The 25,447-nt window shown below is 33.4% G+C and overlaps 1 protein-coding gene across 2 annotated transcripts in view; it reads left to right on the top strand.

Moving 5' to 3' along the window:
* Nucleotides 1-25,180, top strand: part of LOC135135257 (BAI1-associated protein 3) — a 262,329-nt gene extending 237,149 nt beyond the window's left edge. For both annotated transcript variants that reach the window (XM_064064285.1, XM_064064284.1), the window contains exons 7-15: nt 2,019-2,497; nt 8,573-8,758; nt 8,847-8,959; nt 9,009-9,217; nt 17,341-17,942; nt 17,995-18,293; nt 18,834-19,169; nt 24,610-24,979; nt 25,030-25,180. In XM_064064285.1, the coding sequence (XP_063920355.1) occupies nt 2,019-2,497; nt 8,573-8,758; nt 8,847-8,959; nt 9,009-9,217; nt 17,341-17,942; nt 17,995-18,293; nt 18,834-19,169; nt 24,610-24,979; nt 25,030-25,124 (2,689 nt within the window). In that variant the 3' untranslated portion in view covers nt 25,125-25,180. The remainder of the gene's footprint in view (nt 1-2,018; nt 2,498-8,572; nt 8,759-8,846; nt 8,960-9,008; nt 9,218-17,340; nt 17,943-17,994; nt 18,294-18,833; nt 19,170-24,609; nt 24,980-25,029) is intronic.
* Nucleotides 25,181-25,447: the final 267 nt, after the last annotated feature.

Below are 25,447 nucleotides of genomic sequence, written 5' to 3' on the forward strand. Positions count from 1 at the left end.
AAATTTGTCTGATTATCCCCACCAACAACTTGATGACGTCATCTCAAAATTTTGCAAAGTAAATGCCATTTAAATTTTATTAAATAGCATACTCCTGTGCATGTGGTTTATAAATTGAAATTAAATTTAGATACATAACACGAAAGTGCGTCAAGCGTGGATTAGGGAGCTGTAGGAGAGCGCTAGCTTTGCATATGAAAGGCCCCAGGTTCGATTCCCAGCATTTCCAACTTTATTATTAATCAAATCAAGAACGGCTCACCCCATTTTACCAAAAATTCTCGAATAGTGTACTGTTATTATTAATATTACACTGCACTATTCAAATTGATATGGGTGTTTTTTATATTAAATTATAAGGGTTATTAGAAGAAAAATAAAATTTGCAAACCGGTATTTGTTCGATTGTACTTCAGAGGCGGCGGAAGTACTGCCTAAATAATCTTACACCAATAGTACCAAGGTTAGTTCTAGTAAAAGTGAGTAATGGTTATACATATATGTATAATTCCACACCTCTTCTTTGTTTACTTATTGTAGTTATTATATCGGATCACTTTTAATTTCCAAGCGTAAGCTGGTTTTCTCGTCGTTTCATAAATACTAAAGTCAAAAAAAAGGTTTCCCGTTTCGGTCCGTCTGTCATCTGCCTGCCTGTCTGTCTGTCTGTCTGTGTCAATCTTTATTAAGGAGACAATCCTCGAAAATACCGGACGGATTGTTGTCAGATTTTATACGTATGTTAGGAATATCGTGTAAATGGTAAAATACTTTACTACATTATCTCCAAAAATTTGCAGCAGTAAATCTTGTTTAAACTTTATAAAATAAGATATTCTAGCCCTCCACATCTAGATTTTAGAAAAAAAATGAAAATTTTATAACAACCTTTTGAAATTTAACGTTTTAAGGGTGTTATACGCATTATCCGTTCATTTCCTCCCACAAATTGATGACGTTTGAAGAATCAGTGCTGACGTACGCGTCACGGCTAACTAGAGTAGAAATTCAAAAAATCGCACGGTAATATACGTTTGTAAAATATATTTGTTACCGATTACCGAATGGAGTTATTTATACAAGTGTTAATTCTTCATTGTGGCCCTTAATTCTCTTACCACACATCTTAATATGCTTCGAAAATAACTTTTTACGACAACCAAACACACTTAAACTAAATAATTATAGATAACATTTAATTCAGAAGTCACTTCGACCAAAGTTATTTTTGACCGCACCACGTATAGAACTTGTGTGAAACAACAAATAATATTAATATAATGTTAATAAAGACTAATTAATGAAGAATTATAAATCAAGACTAAAATAATCTTTATTCTCAAAACCATTAAAAACTATTAAATACTTGTATTTCTGATAGAAAATGTTTATAATATTTCTAGACGCTTTATATAACTACATATAACCTTGCCTTAACGCTTCAGCACAGGTTATTCCCGAAAATTATTTTTCTGTATCTAAATAAAAATTAAATATCTCAATTAAGATGCACTGCCCACATTTACACTTTGAATAAGACATTCAAAAATGTGCAACATTTATTAAATATCTTTAATCGACGTTATTTTATATACAAAAAGTTACACCAAATTTAGATTGTTCAGAAAACAGAAATTACGTTTTCCTCACTCACATGAAGGTTCCTATGTAACTTAACCTTTATTGACATTTCATGTATAACGTTACACCCTGCAGAGTAAATAACCCCATGAGTGTAGAACAACAGCTTCAATTCCTTGCGAAAGTATTTGTAATAAATGTATCCACATTCTACAAAAATAACCAACATCAACATAAGAATACATTATTCAGCATTATAACGCTCCTGTTTCCAATTTCTTGACAAAATTACCGATTGTTTTCCTCGAATTGTGTAGACAATAATATCTCATGCATATTACAGGATACAACCAATATCCAAGACAAAGATAATTCTCACAAACTCCACATTCGCAATAAAATCTGCATTGTTTCTATTTTAACATTTACCCTTTCAGCGACATAGACGACATCAACAGCGACTCCTTACACCTCGACATATGGGACCATGACGACGAAAGTTCAGTTTTAGAAGCAGTCAGCAAACTAAACGAGGTTCGAGGAGTACGAGGTTTAGGCAGATTTTTCAAACAAGTTTGCCAGTCTGCCAGGCAAAGTTCGCAAGACGATTTTCTCGGCTGTGTTACCATACCCCTCCAAGATATTCCGTCTACGGGTTTAGAAGGCTGGTTTAAGCTGGAAGCTAGATCCCAGCGAAGTTCAGTTCAGGGCAGGATTCGCCTCAAGATGTGGCTGTCGACCAGGGAGAACAGGAGCGCCTCGGAGGAGGATAACTGGACTGAACTGTCCCAGCATGAGAACCTTTATGCCACATTTGTCGACTACGAGCTGAAGAACTGGAATAGGGAGACCTGGACTTGGAGCGGGGATTTGCCAGGACCTGCTTTGACGATTCTGCATCAGCATGCTGTTCAAGGTAGAGTGCTGTGTTTTATTAAAATACTAAATCTGCTACACGTTCCACTTGAGAATTGTTTGCTGTTTTTGTATGAAAATATTTTGCTGTGGTATTCTAGGTGGAGTTTGTTATTAAAATGTTTTATTTCAGGGGAAATGGGATAAGCTGACGTGCTTGACGCTGCGTTAAACACAAATACTTTAAATTTTCGTTCACTAAACGTTACAATTACTAGAGCTGGTCATTTTTTCTTCGTCGTCAATTTTTTTTCTAGGTTTGTACTTAGGCAAAAAATGTTAAAAAAATTATTCTATTCTGAAGTAGCAATATAAAATAAGTTAAATAAATTAAAATATGTAAAAATTCAACGAAATTTCTTTTAATGTTCGATTAACTATCTTCACAAAGGCAATTTTTCAGATGGTTCAACTGTATTAAATGTGACTGACAGCTTATAATCAAGTTATTAATGAAAGTATAGATAGAGTCGCCATATATATAGCTGTCCCAACGGTCCGGCGGCGAAAAATTAAGAATTCCCCGTAAATAATTCAAAAACTTTCGACACAGTCTAACAGAACTCATTTAAAGCTACAACTTTACGTCATTTTCCGATATACAGGATGTTTCAATTGGAAACTTGTGTACACCATAGTTGAATTTTTTAAACGAAACAACCTATAAATCTTTTTACAGATTAGACATAGAAGCTTTTAATAGATCACATGATCAAATTCAGCCAATCAGAGCCTCAGGCTCACGAGTTAATTAGATAGTTAATTCACGTGCTAGAAATCAGGGCTTAGATTCCTTATTAAAAATGCAAAAAAGTGATGTTAAACCTCGATCAAACCTAGCGATTTTTAATCAAAGATTTTCATTATATCTGCACTTTTATGTAAAAAAGGTTAGATTTAAAATTTCTGAACTTGATATCAAAAGGACGCTTATTTTGAGATAAGTTCAGAAATGTTAAAAACGTAAATACCACTTTTGAAAAATTTTAATAAACTGATACATAATTCTCAACTTTCTCAACCCTGTGTAAATAAGTTTAAACCTTATTTATTTTTTTACACATATACGTATGAATGCAAAGTAATTAAAGCCTTGTAAAGTTCCAACCCTTAGTGGAGAAAAATAGCCATTTTATACGTCAAAAGAATTCTACTATTAGCACGTTCAGATAACAAATATCAACGGTGACATACGTTCGTGTTAAAAGAAAATGAAACTTGACTGATTTTGTTCCCAAAAAATCTGGATTCCTAGAGTAAAAAGTCAACACCAATTCATAAATCACACATAGAGAAGTATGCTATTTTATAAAAATTTGTAGAACATTTATACGGTAAAATTTAAAACGACGCCATTATTTTTGGGGGGCAATAACCAAACAAATCCAATATTACTCCTAAAAGTTTATTATTCATTAATATTATAAATTATACTTTGTAAATTTTTTTGAGAAAATTTGGATGTTTAGGCGTAAAACTCACAGCGCAAGTGTAGGAGTATATTACTGTACAACATTTAAATTATTTTAATGTGGAATCTTTTGAAATGACGTCAATGAATTCTTGGTGGGGATGGTTTGCCAAATCTTGGTTAACGTTTTACCAACTACATGATAACATACATATAAAATGTGACAACAACCGGTCCAAAGTTTCGGAAATTATCAGTTTAATAAAAATCGACACAAATAGACAGACAGACGACAGACGACAGACGGACGGAAACACGAGTCCTACTTTTTCGTACTACAATAAAGGTCATGAAACGTCAAGAAAATATGAAAAATATGAAAGTAGCCATTTGTCGGATCGATCCTATTACTATACTTCCTTAGTCCTGAAAATTTAATTATTTTATGATAACGATTAATTCTCTGTTCTTAGAATTTTGGGAAAATTAAATAACAATTGCTGAATAAATGAAAAGAACAAATGAATAATTTTTTTAGTTGGTATCAATAATTTTGAAAAATAATAATATGAATAATGAATATTTACTTACCTACCTAATCCAAAGCCTTTTTACTGATGGTGCAATGGGGATGAATCAAAAAAATTAAGATCGTTCTGCAATTGTCATCAATGTGACAAACTTTCGAAAAAAATCGTTTCCAAGATTTAGGATAAATAAAAGCTCAATATCTTATTACTTCTCAAACAACAATATCACGCCATAAATTTCAAGCAAGATTTACTTAACAAAATTTTATTATGACGTCTACAACGTAAATAACCACCTTAAAGAATGTGGAAAATTTCAAAGTAATCGGTTTTGTAGTTTCTCTGTATTAAACTTTTTTTGCAGGATTTTGACTTTTTTTCGAAGTCTATATGCATGAAATTAAAAATAGGAATGAATTAAGAAATTACAGGTCAAAATATCGATTTTTCGAATTTTCTATTCGAAGTTCCAATTTTCCCACTTTTCGATTTTTGAACTTATCGATTTTTGGATTTTAGAATTTTTTGACATTTTAATTTTTCAATTTCTCGATTGTTGGTGTTTTCGATTTTTCGATTTTTCAGTTTTCTAATATCTCAATTTCTTGATTTTTCGATTTTGATTTCTCAATGTCTGGATTTTTCAAATTTTCGATTCAGTTTCAATTTTTTGGAATCTCTATTTTTCGATTTTTCAACTTTGCGATTTTTTAATTTCTATACTTCTGGTGTTCTGCATTTTCGATTTTGCAATTTGGAAATACTTTAATTTCTCGATTTTTCGTATTTTTGATATCTCGATTTTTGGATTTTTCGATTTTTCTACTGCGATGTATCAATTTTTCGATTGTTTAATTTCTTCGTTTCTCGATTTTACGACTTTTCGTTTTTTGATTCTCGATTTTTCGACTTTTTGTTATTTCTATTTTTCTACTTCGAATTTTTCAACTTCTTGTTTTTCCGATTTTTTGATTTTTAACGTAAAAGCATGTTATTCTGCACATGTTAAGTAAGAATTGCTTTAGAAAATCATGAAATGACGTAAATGAATTTTTCGAAAAAATGAACAAATGAATTGTGATTACCGATTTGTCCTAATAAACTTGAAATGTGTTCAGAATGCGAGAATTTTGGTGGACAATTTTGATTTTTTCCATCAACTTGGCATGTATGTATATTATATTGAGAAAATGTTAACAAATGTTTGATAAGATAATACTAATTTTCGTAATTTTGACATTTCCGACTATTTTTCAACTATTTCCGAAAATTAGCGAGAAAAGTGAGAAACATTTTTCGTAATTTCCAAAATTTTTTTGTTTGAAACAGTTAAAAGACGATCTGTTTCAACGGAAAGTAGTTGGCTTATAGATAATTTTTTGTGGATTACGAATCTAAAATATTTTTGACAATTTGTCTTCAAATAACTGAGAACTGCGGGGAAAATGTTCAAAAAAATCCCCAAAATTTCCAAAAAATTTGAAATCGTTCCAAATGGCTTTGAGCGGACAACGTTGAGTTTCTAGTTTTATAGGGTATTAATCGCAAATTTATCTTATGAAATCCGAGCCCCGCCCACCCACCCTCATTTTCTTCTTACAAGAAATGTGATTTGCCAAAATCCGTCTTACCTCAGTAAATACTAGCCCCACCCATCCGTCCTCTATTTTCTTGGAAGGTCTGTGATTTGCCAATTTCAGTCTTATCTTAAGTACTATATTCTATATTGAAATGGCTAAATAAATTATTAGATAATAATTATATTTCAATTAATTTTGAACAGTGTTTCATCATTTATACTGTTACGAAATAAACCCATACGCCGCCCCGGTACGACGCCTATGGGTCTCTAGTATGTATGCGTTTCTTCTAGTATGTAGTATGACTCATCGGCCGGGCGACGCGGCGTTCACTAAAGGAAAGCCTGGAAGCGGATGTCGCGACGGGCCGAGAAAACCATCGAAGCGGCGTTCTCGATGTATCGAGAGAAACGTATAAATTTAAATAGAGGCCACCATCGGGAAAGAGGATTATTCAACTAGTTGAGTCAAAAGAAATTGCGCCGGAATTATTTTATAATCGCTGTAATTGTTAAGTCATGTAAATTCGAGTTAGTAAGAAATAAATTGTTTAGTTTAACCCACGCCGATTTTAATCATCCGTTCAACGTAACAATACATTGTTACTTCCCGAGTGTAAGCTAAGGAATACGAATAAGGTTCGTCCAACGAATGGCTACTTTCATGTTTTTCGAAGTTTCATGACTCCTACAAAAAAAAGGTCTCCCGTTTCCGTCTGTCTAACTTCTGTCGTCTGTCTGTGTGTGTGTCCACTTTAAATTTTATATGTATGTTAGGATTAGGAATATCGTGTAGATGGTAAAACGCTAACCAAAATTTGTCTGGTCATCCACACCAACAATTTGATGACGTCATCTCCAAAATTTAGGGAGTATATCTAATTAATTATACACGATGGTTTAAAAAATCGATGGACGACGCAATCTATTTTATTGATCAAATCAAGAACGGTTCACCCCATTGTCTCAAAAATTTGAGTATACAGTAATGTTATAATAATAATTATTACACTGTACCTATTTAAATTGATGACGTGACCTTGGTTAAAATATTGATGACGTCATCACACAATTTTGTTATGGAGAAAGTCACTTGAAACACACGCATAGCATACTTCTTTACCTATACTTTAAAAGTCCACATATGTCATTATTTTAAGTTGTGCAAGTTAGTATAAAAAATAAATAAAATTAAAAAAAACATTAAATTAGTCATCTGTTAAATAGACCCTTTTACTAAATTATGCTTGGTAAATAAAAAATAATTCCTCAATTTATTAAAAAATTTAGTAAATGTGTTACCTCTCACAACGGGAACAGGCTACTGAGTGAAATATTTTTTAAGCTTGAGGTTTGGCATATTTGTTTTCAGTCCTTAGAAGATATAAAAAATTGTGATCCTGTAAGATGATACTTCATGTGTTCGTTTTTACTATGTTGCCACGATAATTTATATTTCTTACCCATGAAGATATTACTTTGATACACACTTTGTTTTTTGCAAACCTTGTTAAGGCACCATAACCTTAACTTTATCATGCATTTAATCATATGCCTTAAACATTTATTTATTATGTGTTCTGCATATTCCAGTTGTAACATCTTACTAAAACTATACTATGTTTCTAAAATATGAAATAAAGACTATTACAAATTATGGAACGACTGAGTACGAACTTAAGACAGTAGCTCCTTCTGTATACTCTAGCACAAAATAGAGACCAAGGAAACTAACATCTTTCCTTGAACGAAAAAAAAGCTCTTTGTTTGTCTTAAATAACAGTTAAATAATTTTCTCTGACTTTAACCAGAATGGTTACGGCAGAATTGGTTAGTTGACATTTGTCATTGCACGTCTTTCCCATCAAAAACCTCTAAAACCCTGTAAGTGTGAATCTGACATTTGTGGTACAAGAAAGGAAGCCAACTACAGTAATTTTACAGCTACTTCAGCGTTATCTTATTCACCAACAGCGTTTCAGTGATTCAGACAACATGCAAACAGTTAACATTACACCCTAAGACAACAATAAAGGGGGTCTAAGTTTTATGCTTTATAATACCTAATATAAAGACAACTTAAAATAAAAGGAAGTTACACGAGATATAAAGCACAAACAACGTTTTTACAACCCGAGCGTAAGCTAAGAGAGATATTGTAACAGACGAAATTTCACCAATGGATGAAACATGCATTATTTTTGTAGCAATGGCATGTTTTCCTTAAAGCAGCGATATCTTCCCACTTTCCCTTGAGTCTTGAAATTCTGACATTCCAAGTTGGTGACATTTCAACGGGCACAACCTTAACGAAGCTACGATTTTCTCTTAAGTTGAGTTAATTATGTTGATCTAATTAGTCAAGAACACATAGTTCATGGTATCCAAATTACGACTGATACATTTGCCGACTAATTAACGGTAATTGATTGAATTGACTTCAGTTCTTCTTTATATTCTGCCTAACCAAGTCCGGTGTATAGAACTGAACCAGAATGTAATCCTTTTACCGGCAACACTTGTTAATAAAAGCGAACGTTTCTCAAATCCTTTCAGGAGATTTGACGGAGCTGCAGACTGCCTTAGCACGCTTTGTGGCCGCATGCAGGGTCTATCTGAAGTATCCCCTGGATCCCCGCTGGATGCTCCAATTATTGACAGACATCGAAAGCGCCTGGATGAACTTCACTCTTACCAGAGAAGAAGAAATGTGGCTGGCTGAGAAATTCACCGCGATGCAAGGTAAGTACATGGTTAAATTTTTACGTTTGTTGCGGCCTTTATTAAACCAACAGCGACACTTTAATACCTTACGGAATGGATGTTTTAGAGAGATGGTTGCAACAGTTGCGTCATCACCGCCAGTTGTTTCCGGCTCTTCATCCCCCGTCTTTAGTTCGTCTTGAATACGTTCTACGATGCCTTGCTTACATGTCCAATATGGTAGGCCCTAAACATTCAAGATGTTTCCGTCTGATTAAAACTGTTTTAGAAAGCATTCTGGAAATGTTGCCCTTTCAATAAGGAAATTCGCGGTGAGATAGTGGCAACACTCCGTAAGGGAACGCCTGAATGGTTTCAAAGCCTGAAATCGTCCGTTATGACATCGGATGAGTACGATAGCTCTTTCGTTGACTTTTGCTCCGAAGTTTATGTACATTTACAACACGGACTATCTCATTACCATCCGCTTTTTGAAGGGTACGATGAGTTTTACGCATATTTGAGCAACTTGCGTACTCGGTTGTCACTAATCGGCTGATCTTGTTAATGAAATGAAGCGAGTTTTATGTTTGGTGTTGAAGGTTCAAGTTTGTAAAGCGATAATAGTGACATCAAAAGTAGGTTTTCACGGGGACTATTCAATCAACTGTCGACAACACCAAATTTTAGGTCTATTTTTGGACGATCTAAATTAACGGATAAAATATAGGGGCAAAAAATAAACCACAGCATCTAAAGATTACGTAATAACGAGTCGCTAATATCGTTATAATGACCACCAAAATTGTGTCAAACTGTTTTTTAACATCATAAAGTAGCCATTACAGCATCAGTGCGATAAACTTCTGCAACACTAGGAATGATAGGATTCTCAAAACACATATCATTTTTCTCCAGCAGCTTTTAATTACCAAACTCCATGTCTGCGATTTAGAAAAAAAATTTCGTACACATTTCATCAAATTTGTTTTCCAACAGTATAAACAGTTACGATACAATTTGCACAATAATTAATAAAATGAATGAGGAAAGCTGATTATTATTTTTTATTACAGTGGGTGGGAGACTGGAGCAATTAAAACAAGCTTTTTTTTAAGTTCACCAACCTCACAAATTCTATCAAAAACATACGTGGCAACATAGCATTAGTAATAATATTAACTATAGACAGAAAGAGGTTAAGTTTAATTGTGTCAAAAATAGCATTTATTGAATTATTATTTTTGACATGTGAGGTGACATTCAGGTATTGTAACTGTTAAATATTATACATCTATATTCCCCTATGTGACAGAGGAGTTTATTTAGTGCAACAGGTGGTGCAATTCTGAAAAAAAACACTTTACGTTTGCAGGTTTCCAACATTTTTTGACGTTCCTAACATATCAGACACTGACTTGTTTATGCAGCTGTCAACTATTGTATAGTCGGCGAAATCTAAAGTGGCATATCATAAAACTATTAACTTCAGTCAGATAAGGTTTGTTACCCTTCTATTTACGAATAAACGTCTGCACAGACACGAGATGAAGATGAGTATTCATGGTATTTTGGTTATTTTTGCAATTTTCTCAAATATGTTCCAATTAAAAAATGGAAGAAGTTTCATCATTCATATCACTGTCCTTTTATTTACGTGAACAATAATTATTTCTCAAAAAGGCCTATTGATTAAGAAACTTCATAAATACATCAATAATATGTTTTATACAGTTACTCCTCAGTGGAATCAGTTTTCTTAGATTTTTTCTAAGCGTTGGGATTAACATTTTTTCGAATAGTTTGTGATCCATATTAACAGTGACAATCCGCTGAAAGATCTTTTATATTTTTTGCGGATAACAGTAACATCCAGGGATCTATCCATTTGCATTTCCCGCATTTAATATTGTTATTCTTTTACCCTCCGGGAGGATAGAGTATCTAGCTGGCAATTACCTCAACCATCCATCTTAATGTGAAGTCATGGGTATTGTACCATTATTCACCTAGGTAAATTACATATATGTTCTGCGGACGAAATTGGCTAATTTTCTATTCGTCATCTGACTAAATGGTCATAATCGCACATATTCTATTTAATTTTTACTTCTCGAACGTAAGCGGCTCCATCGAGCGACATGCTACTTTCACGTTTTCTCAACGTTTCATGACCTCTAGAGTACGAAAAAAATGGTCTCCCGGTTCTGTGTGTCCGTCGTCTGCGTCAATTTTTATTAGACACATAATCTCCGAAACTACTAGACCGATTGTTGCCAAATTTTGTTTGTATATTAGGAATATCATGCAGATGGTGAAACGCTAACCAAAATGTGGCTAATCATCTCCGACAAGAATCTTATGACGTTATCTCGAAAAATTCTATATTCAAATGATTTAAATCTTATACTTTTGTGGTGCCCGAATCCGCTTTGAGTTTTTCACTTAGACATCCAAATTTTCGCACTGTGTCACACCAAGAATGGTTCACCCTTTTTATTAATCCAAATATCAAGAACGCTACACCCCAATGTTTTATTATTGGTATTACACTGCACGTGTCGGAATTGAGATACGTGTGCTTGCTAAAATAATGTTGATCGGAACATTTTCAAATGGGAAAACTCACTAGAAATACAAGCATAACCTGTTTTCTAATATTTAAAAATAGATTTTCGAAACAACGTAAAGGAAGTGTAATGAATGATAAAAACGAGAAATTAAGACAAATGATTTCCGAAATTCTTGATATTATAATTAATAAAATACAAATTCGATTTTTGGGCATACAAAAATTACACATTTTTCTACCACTTTAGATTTTCCTAACTATAGGCGACTGCTATTAAATTGGCACCGCATTAACCTCTCATATCGGTGATGTTCGCCGTAAACAATGGCCTGTGTAATTTTTACATTTGACAAATCTAAATAAATAGTAATTTATTGAACAGTAACTGAAAATTTCTGATTGTCTGACACCTTTTATGTTGGTACTTAAGGTGCCTTGGCAGTGAGATCGGAAATGCACTCGAGTGTTACTAATTTGTACTATAGATTCTGCAACCCTCTATACTTTATGCTTCTACCTGCATCTTTTCACTTGTGGATTATGTTCAGTGGGAGGGTTTATAAGTATTCGGGTTAAGTTGAAAGTTTTACCTGCTTTCGGTAATGAAATTGTTTACTCAAATTCCCAAAGTACTTTGGGTAGATTTGAATTGGTCTTCATTCCAATAACTGATTTCACATCTTACTTGTCGGTCGTTATAGTAACTTATAATCTTTATTTATGGTTGCATAATTTATTTTTTTTATTTTGTAATTTATACAAAAAATTGATAAATTGAACGAAAACGAAAATAATAGCGGGCTAGTGTAAAATATATTATATTTAATGGTTTTTTGAAATTTTTAAAACGGTCAATATTAACGATCATATTTCGTTCTAAGTTTTAAACGTTTTTTGCATTTTTTTAAATAATGAAAGGTTTTTTTTTCAAAAATATGGGAATAGCGGGGTAGTGGGTAAAGAACTGTATCGGAAACAATTGCCATATTTTTTTCATCTATTAAAATAACAAAGAAAAAACGTTTGAAAATTTGTGGCTTTGGCGGCTTTGATGCCAAGGCACCTTAATAATGAATCTAGATTTGTACACATTAGGTTTTAAAATCACCGTGGCCTGTAATTGTAATATTTAATTCTCAAGGTTCATTTTTGAATGTTTGAAAAGTTGTGTGGGTGAAACTCCAACAGTACAATTAATTAACATTACGTTTCTTACTTACGTCATCAAATATTTCTCACCTGGTGCTTCAGAAAGAGGATGATTAATTTCCTCTTTAGTTAAGGTCTTTGTTCCTTTATTCCATAAATCGTTTATAATTATTTTCGTATAGCACTTTTGAGTGATTAGAGGGTAGCAGTTTTTTTCAAAAACTGAAGGGTTCAGAAATGGATGAAAATATAACATCTTCTACATTAAATTGTTAATATTATTTTAGCAGCAAAGACCCTTTTCGGTTGAGAAATGCTGCGACAATTTTCTCTAGCGACTGCAATACACTAAAATATGCATATCTGGGGATAACAACTTCCTTGTAGTCATGATCCCCGCTTGAACTTTTGATAAACAGATCTCGAACCAGTCATTTACTCCTAATTGAGTTAATAAATGAAAAGTATCTTATCCTAGGGAAATCGATGGAAGTAGTTAGACCAAATTGAGAATGGGGAGAAACTATGATTAGCAAAAAGTTTTAATAACTTAGGGATTAAATTGTCCACTCGAGATGCGACAGACTCTGATGAGGAAGCAAAAGTGCTCACCCAATTAAAATCAGCTTTTTGCTACGATATACTAGCTTTAGAACACAAATGACTGAACTAGAATATCTCCAACGAAGTTTTCGTATCGAGATCTACCTTTAAGTAAACCAATTAATTATTTGTTGGAAAAGAACCTACATTCTACAATCGTAGAAACTGTTAGATTTGTTGTGTTGTTGCCAAGGTATTTTCTTAACGGTAAACTTAATCCCGTTTTTATAAAGAAACGTTAAAATGATAATGAGTAGTGTGGTGTGAAACAATTTAACACTTTCGGAGCGTAAAATCACCACCAGTGATCAATAAACAAAACTTGGGTAAACTATTGACCATAAACAAATTAACAAAACAAGTCAACAAAAGCCGCATAAACGGCAGAAAATGAACAAAAATGTATTAAATAGTTAATGCCAGAATTCCACCTGAAAATAACACAACTCCAAGCAGCACGATTTGGAAGATCTCATAACACGACTATTCTTACACAGATTTCCGAATTATCTAATTATATTTTTTTATGATATACCATCGTTTACCTCAAAAATCGAGGATGACTATGAATGCGGTTTCCGATTTTGATTTTTCTAACATAGCTTATAGACAAAACGACATCTATAAGCCAAATTTTCTGCAGCCTTATGCTTAAACTTTCTTTAATTACTTTCAGTAAAAAACATTTGAATATCGAACATCATCACGTGTTAAATTATTTCAGTTATTCGTAACCCTCTCAACATAAGACAGTTTTTCTCAGTTTGGCTTAAATCTCTAGAGAAAATAAGTATACGATACATTATTAGGAGAGACAACACATGTGCTACAAATATTTCGTGCCAACACATTGGCGTGAACAATATTTTTCACGTATTTTACATGCAGATGGCATATTACTGTTGAAAATTCACACACGTCGCTGCCAGCAACATGTTCAGCTACAAATATTATCCGTTTACACGTCAAAATCCTCCACCTATAAAAATATAAATATCCCTATCAATTGCGCCGGAGCGTGTTCAACGAAATTGAATTTTATGACCCATGTCATCCTTCCTATAACCAAATGTTTCCCGCGGACGCTAACAACCATTTGTTGTAAATGTGAAATTGATTTTTTAATGTAGTACGATTATTTATATTTTTTCTACCCAAATTGGGTGCTTTAATAGAAAGTAAGTGCTTTAACATAACTGCTGTAATTTACATTTTCAAGATTGGTTGTTGTTTCAAATGTCACTATCAAAATATGTTATTTGATAGTAACATACCGTGAGGTTTTTTTTTTCTCTGAACATAGGATAATTAATGTTAAGTTGGTTGCATACCTGCTTGTAATGGATTGACCTGGACTTTTAAAAACTGAACATAAAATGTAATCGAGATTTAGGATATGTCAAAGATATTGCCATTGACATTTGGCTCTACTGGCTTCATGTTAAGGTATTGTAATAAGTACAAGTTTAAAGAACAGAAAATTTACGTTATTGACCTTTTTAAAACAATTTCGTCAAAAATTTTACTGTAAATGTCATCGTTGACATGGTCTACTCCTCAATTATTACGAATCTTATGTGATCTTATGTTCAGTTTTAAGCCCAAATCAATCCATTGGAAGATGAATATGCAACCCAACATACATTAATTTATCCTATGTTCAGAGAAAGAAAAACCTCACGGTATAAAATGAACGTCGACAGAAGGAAATAATTTTTTATAATAAAAATTAAATTTTCCCAATTTAATATACACATAATCTTAACATTGAGTATGTTTTGGGCACTTACAGTAATGCCAAGTAAGGTAATTGTTATAACGTTTTGCCGAAAATCAGTTTCACCGCTAACCGTTTTACTGCCAGGTGATTAATCTAACTGAACCCATGGAGATTTGGAGTATCCAGACAAGTATAAATTTATAGACACTGCTGGGCCCAAACATATCTTTTTATTATAATGAAAATTTAAGCTTCAGATGTTACAATCTGGCATTTGTCGTGCCAACCATGACAAAAGTCTCCAAAATTTTTAAAAATCCAATTTATATTTTTAAAAGGGGAAAAGGTTCAAAAAGTAGAAAAAATAGTATAAAATACACGTTTTGTAAGATAATAACGTCTTATAAGATTTGTTTTTTAGTATATTATTATAGTACTGTTCTCTATATGCTGTGGTTTTATTTTTTACGAATTCGGTTTCACCTATTATAGTGCACTGAGACGGTTTTAATTATTTAATTTAACTTTAATTAATCAATAAATTTTTACCAATAGAAAAGACAAAATTGAAAAAATAAGGGGTGTCTAATTAATGGCCGTACATTGGAAAATGTTATGTTTTAATAAAATGACAAACAATGATATAACAAAGGCATTATATGTATTATTATAAAGTACTAATAAGTCAATTCTCGTCCATTGTTTTGTGATAATCTCTATCATTGTTTTTCGAATTTAATAAAAAGTTATAACCATCTAAAAACCCAAATTGACTGTTTAAATCTGATTCGTGCACCCAACGACGAAATAATAGTGAACCATTTTTGTATAACGCTGGTATAATTTTAAAATTTGAAGAATTTTCTCAAAAAAGTAGTTTATGCTGCAACAAAATGTTTTTTGTTCACATAAAATTTTGCGACCGAATTCCACAGATTTTCGCGAATCATTAACAAATATTTTAAAAAACCTTAATAAAAGTCATAGAAAATATATATGTTCACTGTCTTTTTTCATTTGCAGAAAGCACCTTTTTGTTGAAATTTTTTGTTATAACAAGGTAATTTTAGCCGTTTTTAAATTTAATGACAGAAGTCAGAAATGTTGCAAGTTGATAATATGATTTCTAAATAACAATAAATGTGGCAAATCAGCCTCAAGTGAATGTCAGTCTCACGCATTGACAAGACACACCGTTTTGTCAATGAATCATATCCAACGTCAAGAAAAAAATTCATGGCTCAGTTTTGTCTAAAAACATCCTGAACGGTTTATACTACATATGATCAAAAAAAAATCTTCTAGTAAGCCATGAAATTTATTTTTAAAATAGTGATATTAGAATCGCAGCTGTTTGGTACTTTATTAAGAGTTGTTTGACCGTAACTGTCAACCTAAACAAGGAATGAGTTGGTGTTACCAACATCATTATTTCGAAAATAAATTTCATAGACTACTAAACAACTTTTTTTCGATCGTGCGCTACATAGTAGACCATTTCATATTTTTCCCGTGATTTTATGGCCATTGAATCTTCGTCGAACATACCAAATTTACTTTTTATCACAATTCACCGCGAATAATTACGAAAATTCAAAACTGAATCGTACTTTCAGCATGTTGATTAAGCATATGTCTTTTTGTTTTTTTTTTAAGAGTCTTAGGTTTTACGTCTTCTTTTTTAATTCCCAATCGTTTGATTTTAATATTAAAAAGAGTATACTTGAATAGTTGAACGAATTTTTCTTTCCTTTATGAAGTGTTGGACGTAAGATTTTTATTTTTACGGGTACATTGCATTGTCCGATATTATCTTCGCTTAATACCCTATATAAACATTTATGTTTATTGGGTTATATAAATATTATTGTTATTGTTATTACCTTTATCTAAACCATCCCTCATTCAAACCTATTTAGGTAAAGGCCCTAGCGGATTTTATCATTCTTGTACGGCTGCTAATCGGACAACCCTTATATAGAAATATTTCGCTTGTATGGTAACTGCATTCGAAAAAACCGAACAAATGAATGGCATGACGTTTTCAACTTAAATTAGCTGAATTTTTTACATAAATTTCACATGAACGGGTCACGTGCCGTTAATTTCAACCTAACTGCGGGGTACGACATTCGAATTGTCGACTAAAATTTTACAAGAATAATAATTCGGTGTTTGTCGATCTACACGTCGTTTGAAAATTCTATTAATTCAAGCAAATACGCTTACTTAATCTAAATATTTGACGAAAATAGTCTAAAATAACAAGAAAACGAGATAAAACACCACTTCTCGAGATTTAAACTAGATACGACTAGCCAGACTTAAAACAGTTCCCGTTAACGATCGTTTAGGCCATAAAGAGTCTGCATTTTCATGTAAGTGTCATTTAAATCCCATTAACACAGAAGCTTAAAGTTGTCTGATAGCGTGCACCTTGTTAATTAGCACCCTGTTGATAACCTCTATGATCATAATTTATCCGTTTAGATCCTGTTCCGTCGCGTTAAAATTTATATGCTGCCCGCTCGCTAGACATCTATATCATTACTTAACGCCACTTCTTTCTCATTTCAGCACGAATGGGATTCCGTACTTTAGTGTGGTGTTTAAACAGCTAGATAAGTTAATGTCAGACGAAGTAATCTCATTCTTGAACCAGAATGAACATCCAGACGCGGCTTACAGCAGGCTAATCTTCTCTGTTTATTTAGAAGTCAAAGACTTGGCTACATTTCATCAGAACTTGCCCTCTGGTGGCGACCATAAACTATTACTAGTTCGTTGTCACGAATGGTTCGAACCTTCAGTGAGTTGCTGGTTGATCGTTTGCAAAGCGAAAGCTCTGCAGAGGGTGCGAACATCGGTAGAACTTCAAAAGCCGTGCGAAGGAGACAAATTAGTGAAACACAGTTCCTCAGCAGTGGATGTTGTAGCAATGTTTTGTCAATTAAGGGACTTCTGGAGACTTCTGCAATGGCCTAAGGCGCATTCAATACCCTTACTATCGCAACTTCTCGACTGTGTATGTTCGGCGGCGTTGCTGTACGCAGACATCACTTACCAGGGTTTGATGGAAACGGGATACTTTGACAGGATGGGACCTTTTAAAATTTGTGACGAAATGTGCATAGCTTCGAATAATTTGGAATATGTTTATAAATTCGTTTCGTTATTAGGTTTGTTCTCCGACGTTAATTTAACTTCGGATGTAACATCGACTTGTTGTAGAAAATTACTTCGACTTCGTGACATTAGAAACAATAGCTTCGGAAGTGCAGTGCGCTACATTAACCAACCAATTAGATAGCACACTAAGTCAATTTCAAGTGAGAATCATGGATATTATAAAGCGAGTGGGACCTCAGATGCAAGAAGCTCTCAGAAAGGCTATGTTTCATGTCGCTTGGTCACCTGATACTTTGCCGACTAGTCAGGCTGTAGAGCCTCTCTTCGAATATTTGCATACACATTTACATGCACTCAACTTGTACCTGTTGCCTCAGAACTTCCAGAAAGTTCTATACGACGTACGGAATTTTCAATTATGTTTTTGTTGGGGATCGGCACGCAAGAATTTACCTTCAGACTACTGATCCCGGAATTACTACAGATACTAAGAACGAAAGTAAATTAAAAGTTAAATGTTTTGAAACTTTAATCCAATTTTTTTGATATACAATTTCCAGCGAAATCTTCTACTGGATATATTTATGTACGTGTGAACAATTTCTTTTTCTCAGTTAGATGTTTCTACAATGTCTCCTCTAGAAACAGTAAACTTTCTTCAGCTCTAACAAATTTTCCAATCAAGTTTCAAAACATTTAGACTTGAAAATCTGTATAACCAAAACTCTTGCCTGCTTATCCGTACCAACAACTTTTAGTATTAGTAAATCCGATTTCTGATTTGGATTTGAATTCCGGTTTTAGTAATTTTCAGTGAGTTAGCTATCAAGGGGGTCATCGTTGAAATATTAAATTATATCTTAACGAAAAAAATCCAAATCCAAATCTAGATCTGGAGCTAACTACAATGTGGTCAACTTTTATTAATCACGACTTTCCAGGTTTGGGAGTACACCCTAGCTGAACTAAACCATCAAATGGACGGCACTACCACCAACGATGAAATGCCGCCAATGTTTCACGAGCGACTGCATGCAGCTCTTGAACTGATGGTGGACTTTTTCCACTGCGAAGGGAATGCACTTAGCTTGGAAAGTTTGCATTCAGCGGCTTTTTGTCAAATTGAACAAAGGCTGCAGTATCACAGAACAGACACGGAAAGTCTTGTAGAAATCTTCTATAACCAGCGACTCCAGGAACAAATAAATACAACTAGCAGTCCGTATGGAAATCTTGCTGTACGGGCTTACTTTAATCATGATTCGCTTTGTGTGGAGGTAAGTTTCGACGTTGTTTTTCAAACTTAGGGCTATTCGGATTTATTTAAATTAATTTAAAAAGTCACAGTTTCTAATAATTTTCTATTCAATAATTTTGAGAGGAAATAATAAGGTAAAAGTAGAACGCTTCTTACCATCTTATTTGAATAACATGACACATTTTTTGTTTGAAATTTGGATGTACAGACGTAAGATGCAATCTGCATAAAATCATGTTCTATTCGTGGCATATTAATTTCTGGAATTATGGACTTGATGGCATGTTAGATGCACTAGTCCCTTAAATGCCTCCAAAATTGCATATATTAATGTCAAACTTAGAGTTCATTAAAGTTAGACTAGATATAGTGCATTTACGACTGTCACAGCATTTTACAGCCAATTCCCCATAAAATTCTAAGCAATGGCACCTTACACAAGCAGTTAGTAAAAAATAATGTTTATTTGTTCCTCATATAATAGAAGAAGGTCTTGCCCAGACAAGCGGATTACTGTGCCCATTGTAACGACCTCATAAAAATTATAGCATGTTAAGTAGTAATTAAGCCATAACCACACTATTAGTTTCTTCAGCCGAATTATCAAGCCTCAACTTTGGTTAGAGAAACTCACACTCTTTCTTATGCCATATGTTGGTACACAAATGCTAAAAACGACAAAAATTCCACAGTTCTAACTCTCTAAAATTTTAATATTGTTTAAGATTACAGTGCAATTTGTGATTATTGTTATGATGTACCACAACTACCTCTGATGGTTTTAAAAAAAGCAATTGACCCGTGTTGCAAAACCATATAATTCAAAAGTTTCTTTGAGGCAAAAATCCAGAAACTCCTTCTGAAGAAAAAACGAACATCCTTAAGCAATTACGCTGACTTCATTCTTAATATACCCTCACCTAAAACTAAACTAAATTCTCTTCTCAACCACATACAAAAAATACTTTAAAATTTCAGCTTGAAGCCAAATTAACTTCAAAAAGAAGTTTTACAATTCTAATTGCTTTAGCTGTAAGGTTCATTAAATTTTGAAAGTTGAAAATATGTTTGAAATTATGGCGATATACTCGTATATTAATACCAACATTATTTCCAGCAATTGAAAGTTCCTCTACTGCCCTTAATCATTTTTTGTCTAAAAGACAAGCAAAAAATAACACCAAATGTCACATGATATTAGTGCTACCCGGGTTAATAAATAAGAGAATAATTTCTTCTTGCGCAGATACCATACAGCGTGATTTTTGGTTAGACTAAGTAATTATACCATGTGATCTAAAAAACGTTGTCTAGTCCGCCATAAAATTAACTTATTTTTAAAAAACTGTGATGGCAGTACTTTTGTTTTCCATTAGTTTGGCATTTGTTTAATTGTGTAAGACATACGGACAAACAGACAGACGGAAACAGGAGACCTATCTGTTCGTACTCTCGGGGTCATGAAAGCTTATGCACGGGAAGTAAAAATACTTGAAATGGAACATACAATTTTTATTATTCAAAGTTATTACCGAAACGGAGTCAAGAAAGAAAATGGTGAATAATCTTGCTCTTTAATGCGAATCATAGAAGAATTTCGCAAAAAATCTCCCACAAACTCAAAAATGAACAGCTGTGGCAGTGCAGATTTTGCTAACACAGTTTTTTTAAAAACAATTCCAGGGCTAACTAGACGACGTTTTTTATCATATGGTGTTTTCAGTTGCAACTTCATATACAGAATACACATTTTCGGACTTAAAAACCTGGTTTTCTTATTATTAAACGCATTGTTATGTGGTTCGGTGATTTAAAATCGGCGTGGGTAAACCTCAACAATTTATTTCTCAAAAACTCAAATTTACACGAGCGATTACACAGCGATTATGTACAAAATAAATCCGGCGCAACTTGACTGTACTCTTCTAGACTCAACTGGCTGAATGATCATCGTTCCCGAAGGTGACCTCTATTTAAAGCCATACTTCCCTTCTAGAAGTTTCGCAGTCGAGATGTTTTTGAATTGCTCATCGTGACTTCCGCCTCCAGGCTTTTGTCCGGCCACCGTCACCGACAATGAGTCATCATCGCCGTACATACTAGAACCCAAAGTTCGTATCTTCGTTCAACTGTTCAGTTCAGTCTAGCAGTTACAATCGAATATCCCAGTTATCCAAAAATAAAAGTCAATGAACATAAAATGACTGTACGGATCCCCCTAGAGGGTGATCAAAAAATGACGGATAAGCTCGATGGCACGTTGTTGAAAACTTCGAAAAAAATGGTAAAAAAAAACCTGAACTAACTTTTAAAAAAAGATTTAATGTAAATTTAATTAACAGTCTAAAATTCCGATAAAAATTGTCAAAAATAACATCTGTCAACAATAAAAAAAAACGACGTTGTGGATCATATTCTAGCAAATTATTATTTATTGAATTATTAATAACTAATTATTTAACCGTGTATTAGACATGCATTTCATTAAAACAAATCAGAATTATGAAGTTAATTCTTCAACTTTAAACTTCAATATTTTCAAAATTTTCTGCAAGGATTTTATTTTTTTAACCTTTTTTTTTCGAGTTCTTCAGAGCTTATCCGTTATTTTTTTATCACCCTGTATATTTTTGGTTTTTCGAAAATGTCTTCAACTTTTGGCTTTAAAATGCCCTAAATATATACACTGCCAGACAAAAAAACCCGGATACTTGAATATTTGTAAATTTACGCCAATTGTTAATGTTACAACTTTTTTTTACTTTTGTTCTGTTGTCACATGTTGCAGAATAATATAACGTTACATTAATTACTTGCTTTTTGGAATATTTTTTACAAAAGTTCGGCCACACGCAAGTAATCACACAAAATTCAAGTGTCCGAGTTTTTTTGTCTGGCAGTGTATTATATATTTTTTTTTTTTCAAACATATACATAGTTAGTACTTGATACTATAAAATCTGCATAGATTAAGCGTTTAACCTTTAGTTTTGCCGGAAATGATAATTTTTTTTGTTTCTAATAGAATCTGGTGTGTTTTTAGGTGGATTTAATAGAATGCTTTTTTATTTTTTCAGTGCTGTAGTCCTTGATATTCTACTTTACTGGTTTCACTGTAGTATCCAACAAATCCAGCTTCTTTGAAAAATTATAAAATTTGATTGTATTTATTTTGTAATAACCCCCCCGATACGACGCCTATGGGTTTTGTCGAGAGCTTTCTAGTATGCACGGTGATGATGGAGGACTCATGAAAAGAAGTATAGGTTTAAATATAAGCCACTTTCGGGAACGAGATTGTTCAGCCAATGAAGAGAGAATCCAGTCAAGTTGCACCGGAATTATTTTGTATATAATCGCTGTGCAATTAGTCGTCTAATTTGACTTACTGAGAAATACATTGTTGAGATTTTATCCCCGCCGATTTTAATTACCGATCATCGTAACAATATCGATAGTTAGATATAGTAGTGATAGTGTAGGAACGAAAAAAGTGACCCATAAAGGAATCGAACCCACGACCTTCGCGCCATCAGCATGGCACTTCATAATTGAGCTAGTCGGGCACTGCTCCACGTTCTTCTTATACTGTTACTTTATAAAATATTATTTTACACAATTTGAATTTTATTTTTCGAAAATCTGGATATTTAGGGCGGATTCATAAACCACAAGTACAGATGTATTTTATTTTATAATATTTAAATAGCATTTAATATGCAGCATTTTGAAGTGGCTTCATCAAATTATTAGTGGGAATAATCAGACAAATTTAATGCTTATAAAATTTTACACTATCGGTCCAGTAATTTTGGAGATGACCTGTGTAACAAACATCGACACATATGACAGACGGACAGACGGAAGCGGGAGATCTATTTTTTCATACTAGGGATCATGAGGCGCTCGGAAAATAAAAATACAAATTTTTAACCAATGGATAGAATTTTTTGAATGATTTTTCAATGCACTTAAATACTTTGAAACGCGTTAAAAAATTAAGAACAAAATAAACAGGTGGTGGTTATTTTTTTAGGAGGGGTGGCGTACGCCCGTACTGCACCTCGGACCGAAGAGGTCACTTTTAGGCCACAGAGGTTGGCGCTCTCTACGGGAACGGTTGCTCGGGCGCCAACTCCCTCTCCGAAGAGGGAGCACCTGGGGTACTTTATCCGGAGAAACACATCTTCACCGGTCTCGGCAGTGGCCGCAACATAAATAAAACTCCGTCTCAAAATCCCTAGCGATCGGCACCCCCGTCGCGGCTTGCGACTCCGGAAAATTTGCTTTGTTACACTAGTATAAAGTAATGGATAATCATAAATTTTTCAATTCTACAGAGTGTTTGTCATTATTAATAAAATAACTATGACTGAATGAAAGATTATATGAAGAGAATTTTCCAAAAAAACAAACTCCAAGTATTAAAAAAAAAGTATATAAATAAGAAACAAACTTTTAATCTTTTGGGAAGCCTTAATGTGAAAAATACGCCCCAAAATTAATAATGTTTTCTTTATATTTCAAAAGGAACTATCTCTAAGCACTTTGGCGGCCAAAATATTACATACCCAAAAAGGTCTTAGATCCCTAATAAAAAAAAGCAAACCTTAAAAAAATTACCCCTGTTCGTTTAATACAAAAAACCTCATATACCTATATACAATGTGAGAAAGTAGGGCTCCCATTTCCATCTATATGTCGTTTATTGTCATCTGTCGTTCGATACCAACATTATTGATAAATAATCTCCGAAACTACTGGACAAATTGCTGTGATTTTTTTTTTTTTTTTTAATATAGTATCGATATTGAAGAATAGATAACCACTGAAAGCATAAGAAAATATCCTATTTGAAAACAAAAAATTCATATCATTTTCAAAAAAACAAAGACAATATAATGCTATTGTGTATTCATTTTATTGATATGACATGTGAAGAAATATCTATAAAATACATATAAAGTCCCATGAACAGCCCGTGCTCAAACCCTTTGAATTTATTAAGACTTGAGGACGCATGTTGCCTAACCACTAGGACGCTAGGTTCGTTAATCACGTGATTTTATTACTACATCTATTTTAGCATTAGATTTAGCATATGCAAATACTTTCGTCGAGACGCCAGTGTAAGGAACATTTCCGCTAGCTTTTTGCAAGTATGTATATCAAACAATCTTAAACAACGAAAATTCATCTAGGAAGTCTGCTCTTAAATACAAGATTTTTTTTGTCAACAATTTCATTTGATTTAATGGAACAACTGAATTGAATTTACGGAAATAATTGAGTTGAAACCCCAACACGCTCTCTATTTACTGTTCTTTCATAACGGCAAGACTCCCGTTTCTATCACATCTCTGTTCCCATAAAATCTGAACATTCCCGAGCATTTCATTTCCTTATGCCGCGTTATTGAAATATCTGGTTAAATTAATTTACCCCGCATTTCATTACAGGTTCTCCACGCAAGAGACATCATACCTTTGGATCCAAACGGCTTCAGCGACCCTTTTGTCATAATCGAACTTTTGCCACACCGGGTTTTCCCTCACTGCAACGAACAGCAAACCAATGTACACAAAAAGACCCTTCATCCAATATTTGACGAGTGCTTTGAATTCAGCGTATCGCTAGAACAGTGCCGTTCTCTTGGGGCCATGATTGCCTTCACAGTGATGGATCATGATGTCCTCACTGCTAACGATTTCGCGGGGGAAGCTTTCTTGGCTTTAGGAAGCATACCAGGTGTTGCCGATACCACTGGTGTAGACAATTTCCATGGACTTAAACCCGTTGATTTGGTTCTTATGCAACAACACCAAAAAAGTGAGTGTGGTTGAAGCCTTGCGATGTAAAAGTAATTCGTTCTTTTGCAGATCATCCCGTTCTACAGATATTAGAATCTAGAGTCGCTGATCGTTTAGCTGTCGAATTTGTACGAAAACAAAAACAAAGATTCGCAAACAAATAACCAAAGTAAAAATATAGTGTAATATAATGTTTTGTACATCTTTCTTCCTACGAAATGGTTGTCAAAAATTCAAGCGCTATTTTTTCTACGTGATGTGTCTATAAGACAAACTAACAATTTTCGAACTAAGTCGCGCACTGAACATGTACATATTTAAATGTAATACAAGTATTTTTTATATGTTCCACTACTACTTATCCAAACATAGCGGAAATATTGTTGGTTTGTCGCCTGCTAAGTATACTGTCATTCAGTCTAGGGAGACTTTTCTAACAACTACTTTTCTATGACTGATAAAATAATTTCATGTTAGTTGTAGATTT

The sequence above is a fragment of the Zophobas morio genome, unplaced genomic scaffold (assembly GCF_036711695.1).
Source record: "Zophobas morio isolate AGI-343-1 ecotype UQ-CSIRO unplaced genomic scaffold, CSIRO_AGI_Zmor_V1 ptg000024l, whole genome shotgun sequence".
Taxonomy (NCBI): domain Eukaryota; kingdom Metazoa; phylum Arthropoda; class Insecta; order Coleoptera; family Tenebrionidae; genus Zophobas; species Zophobas morio.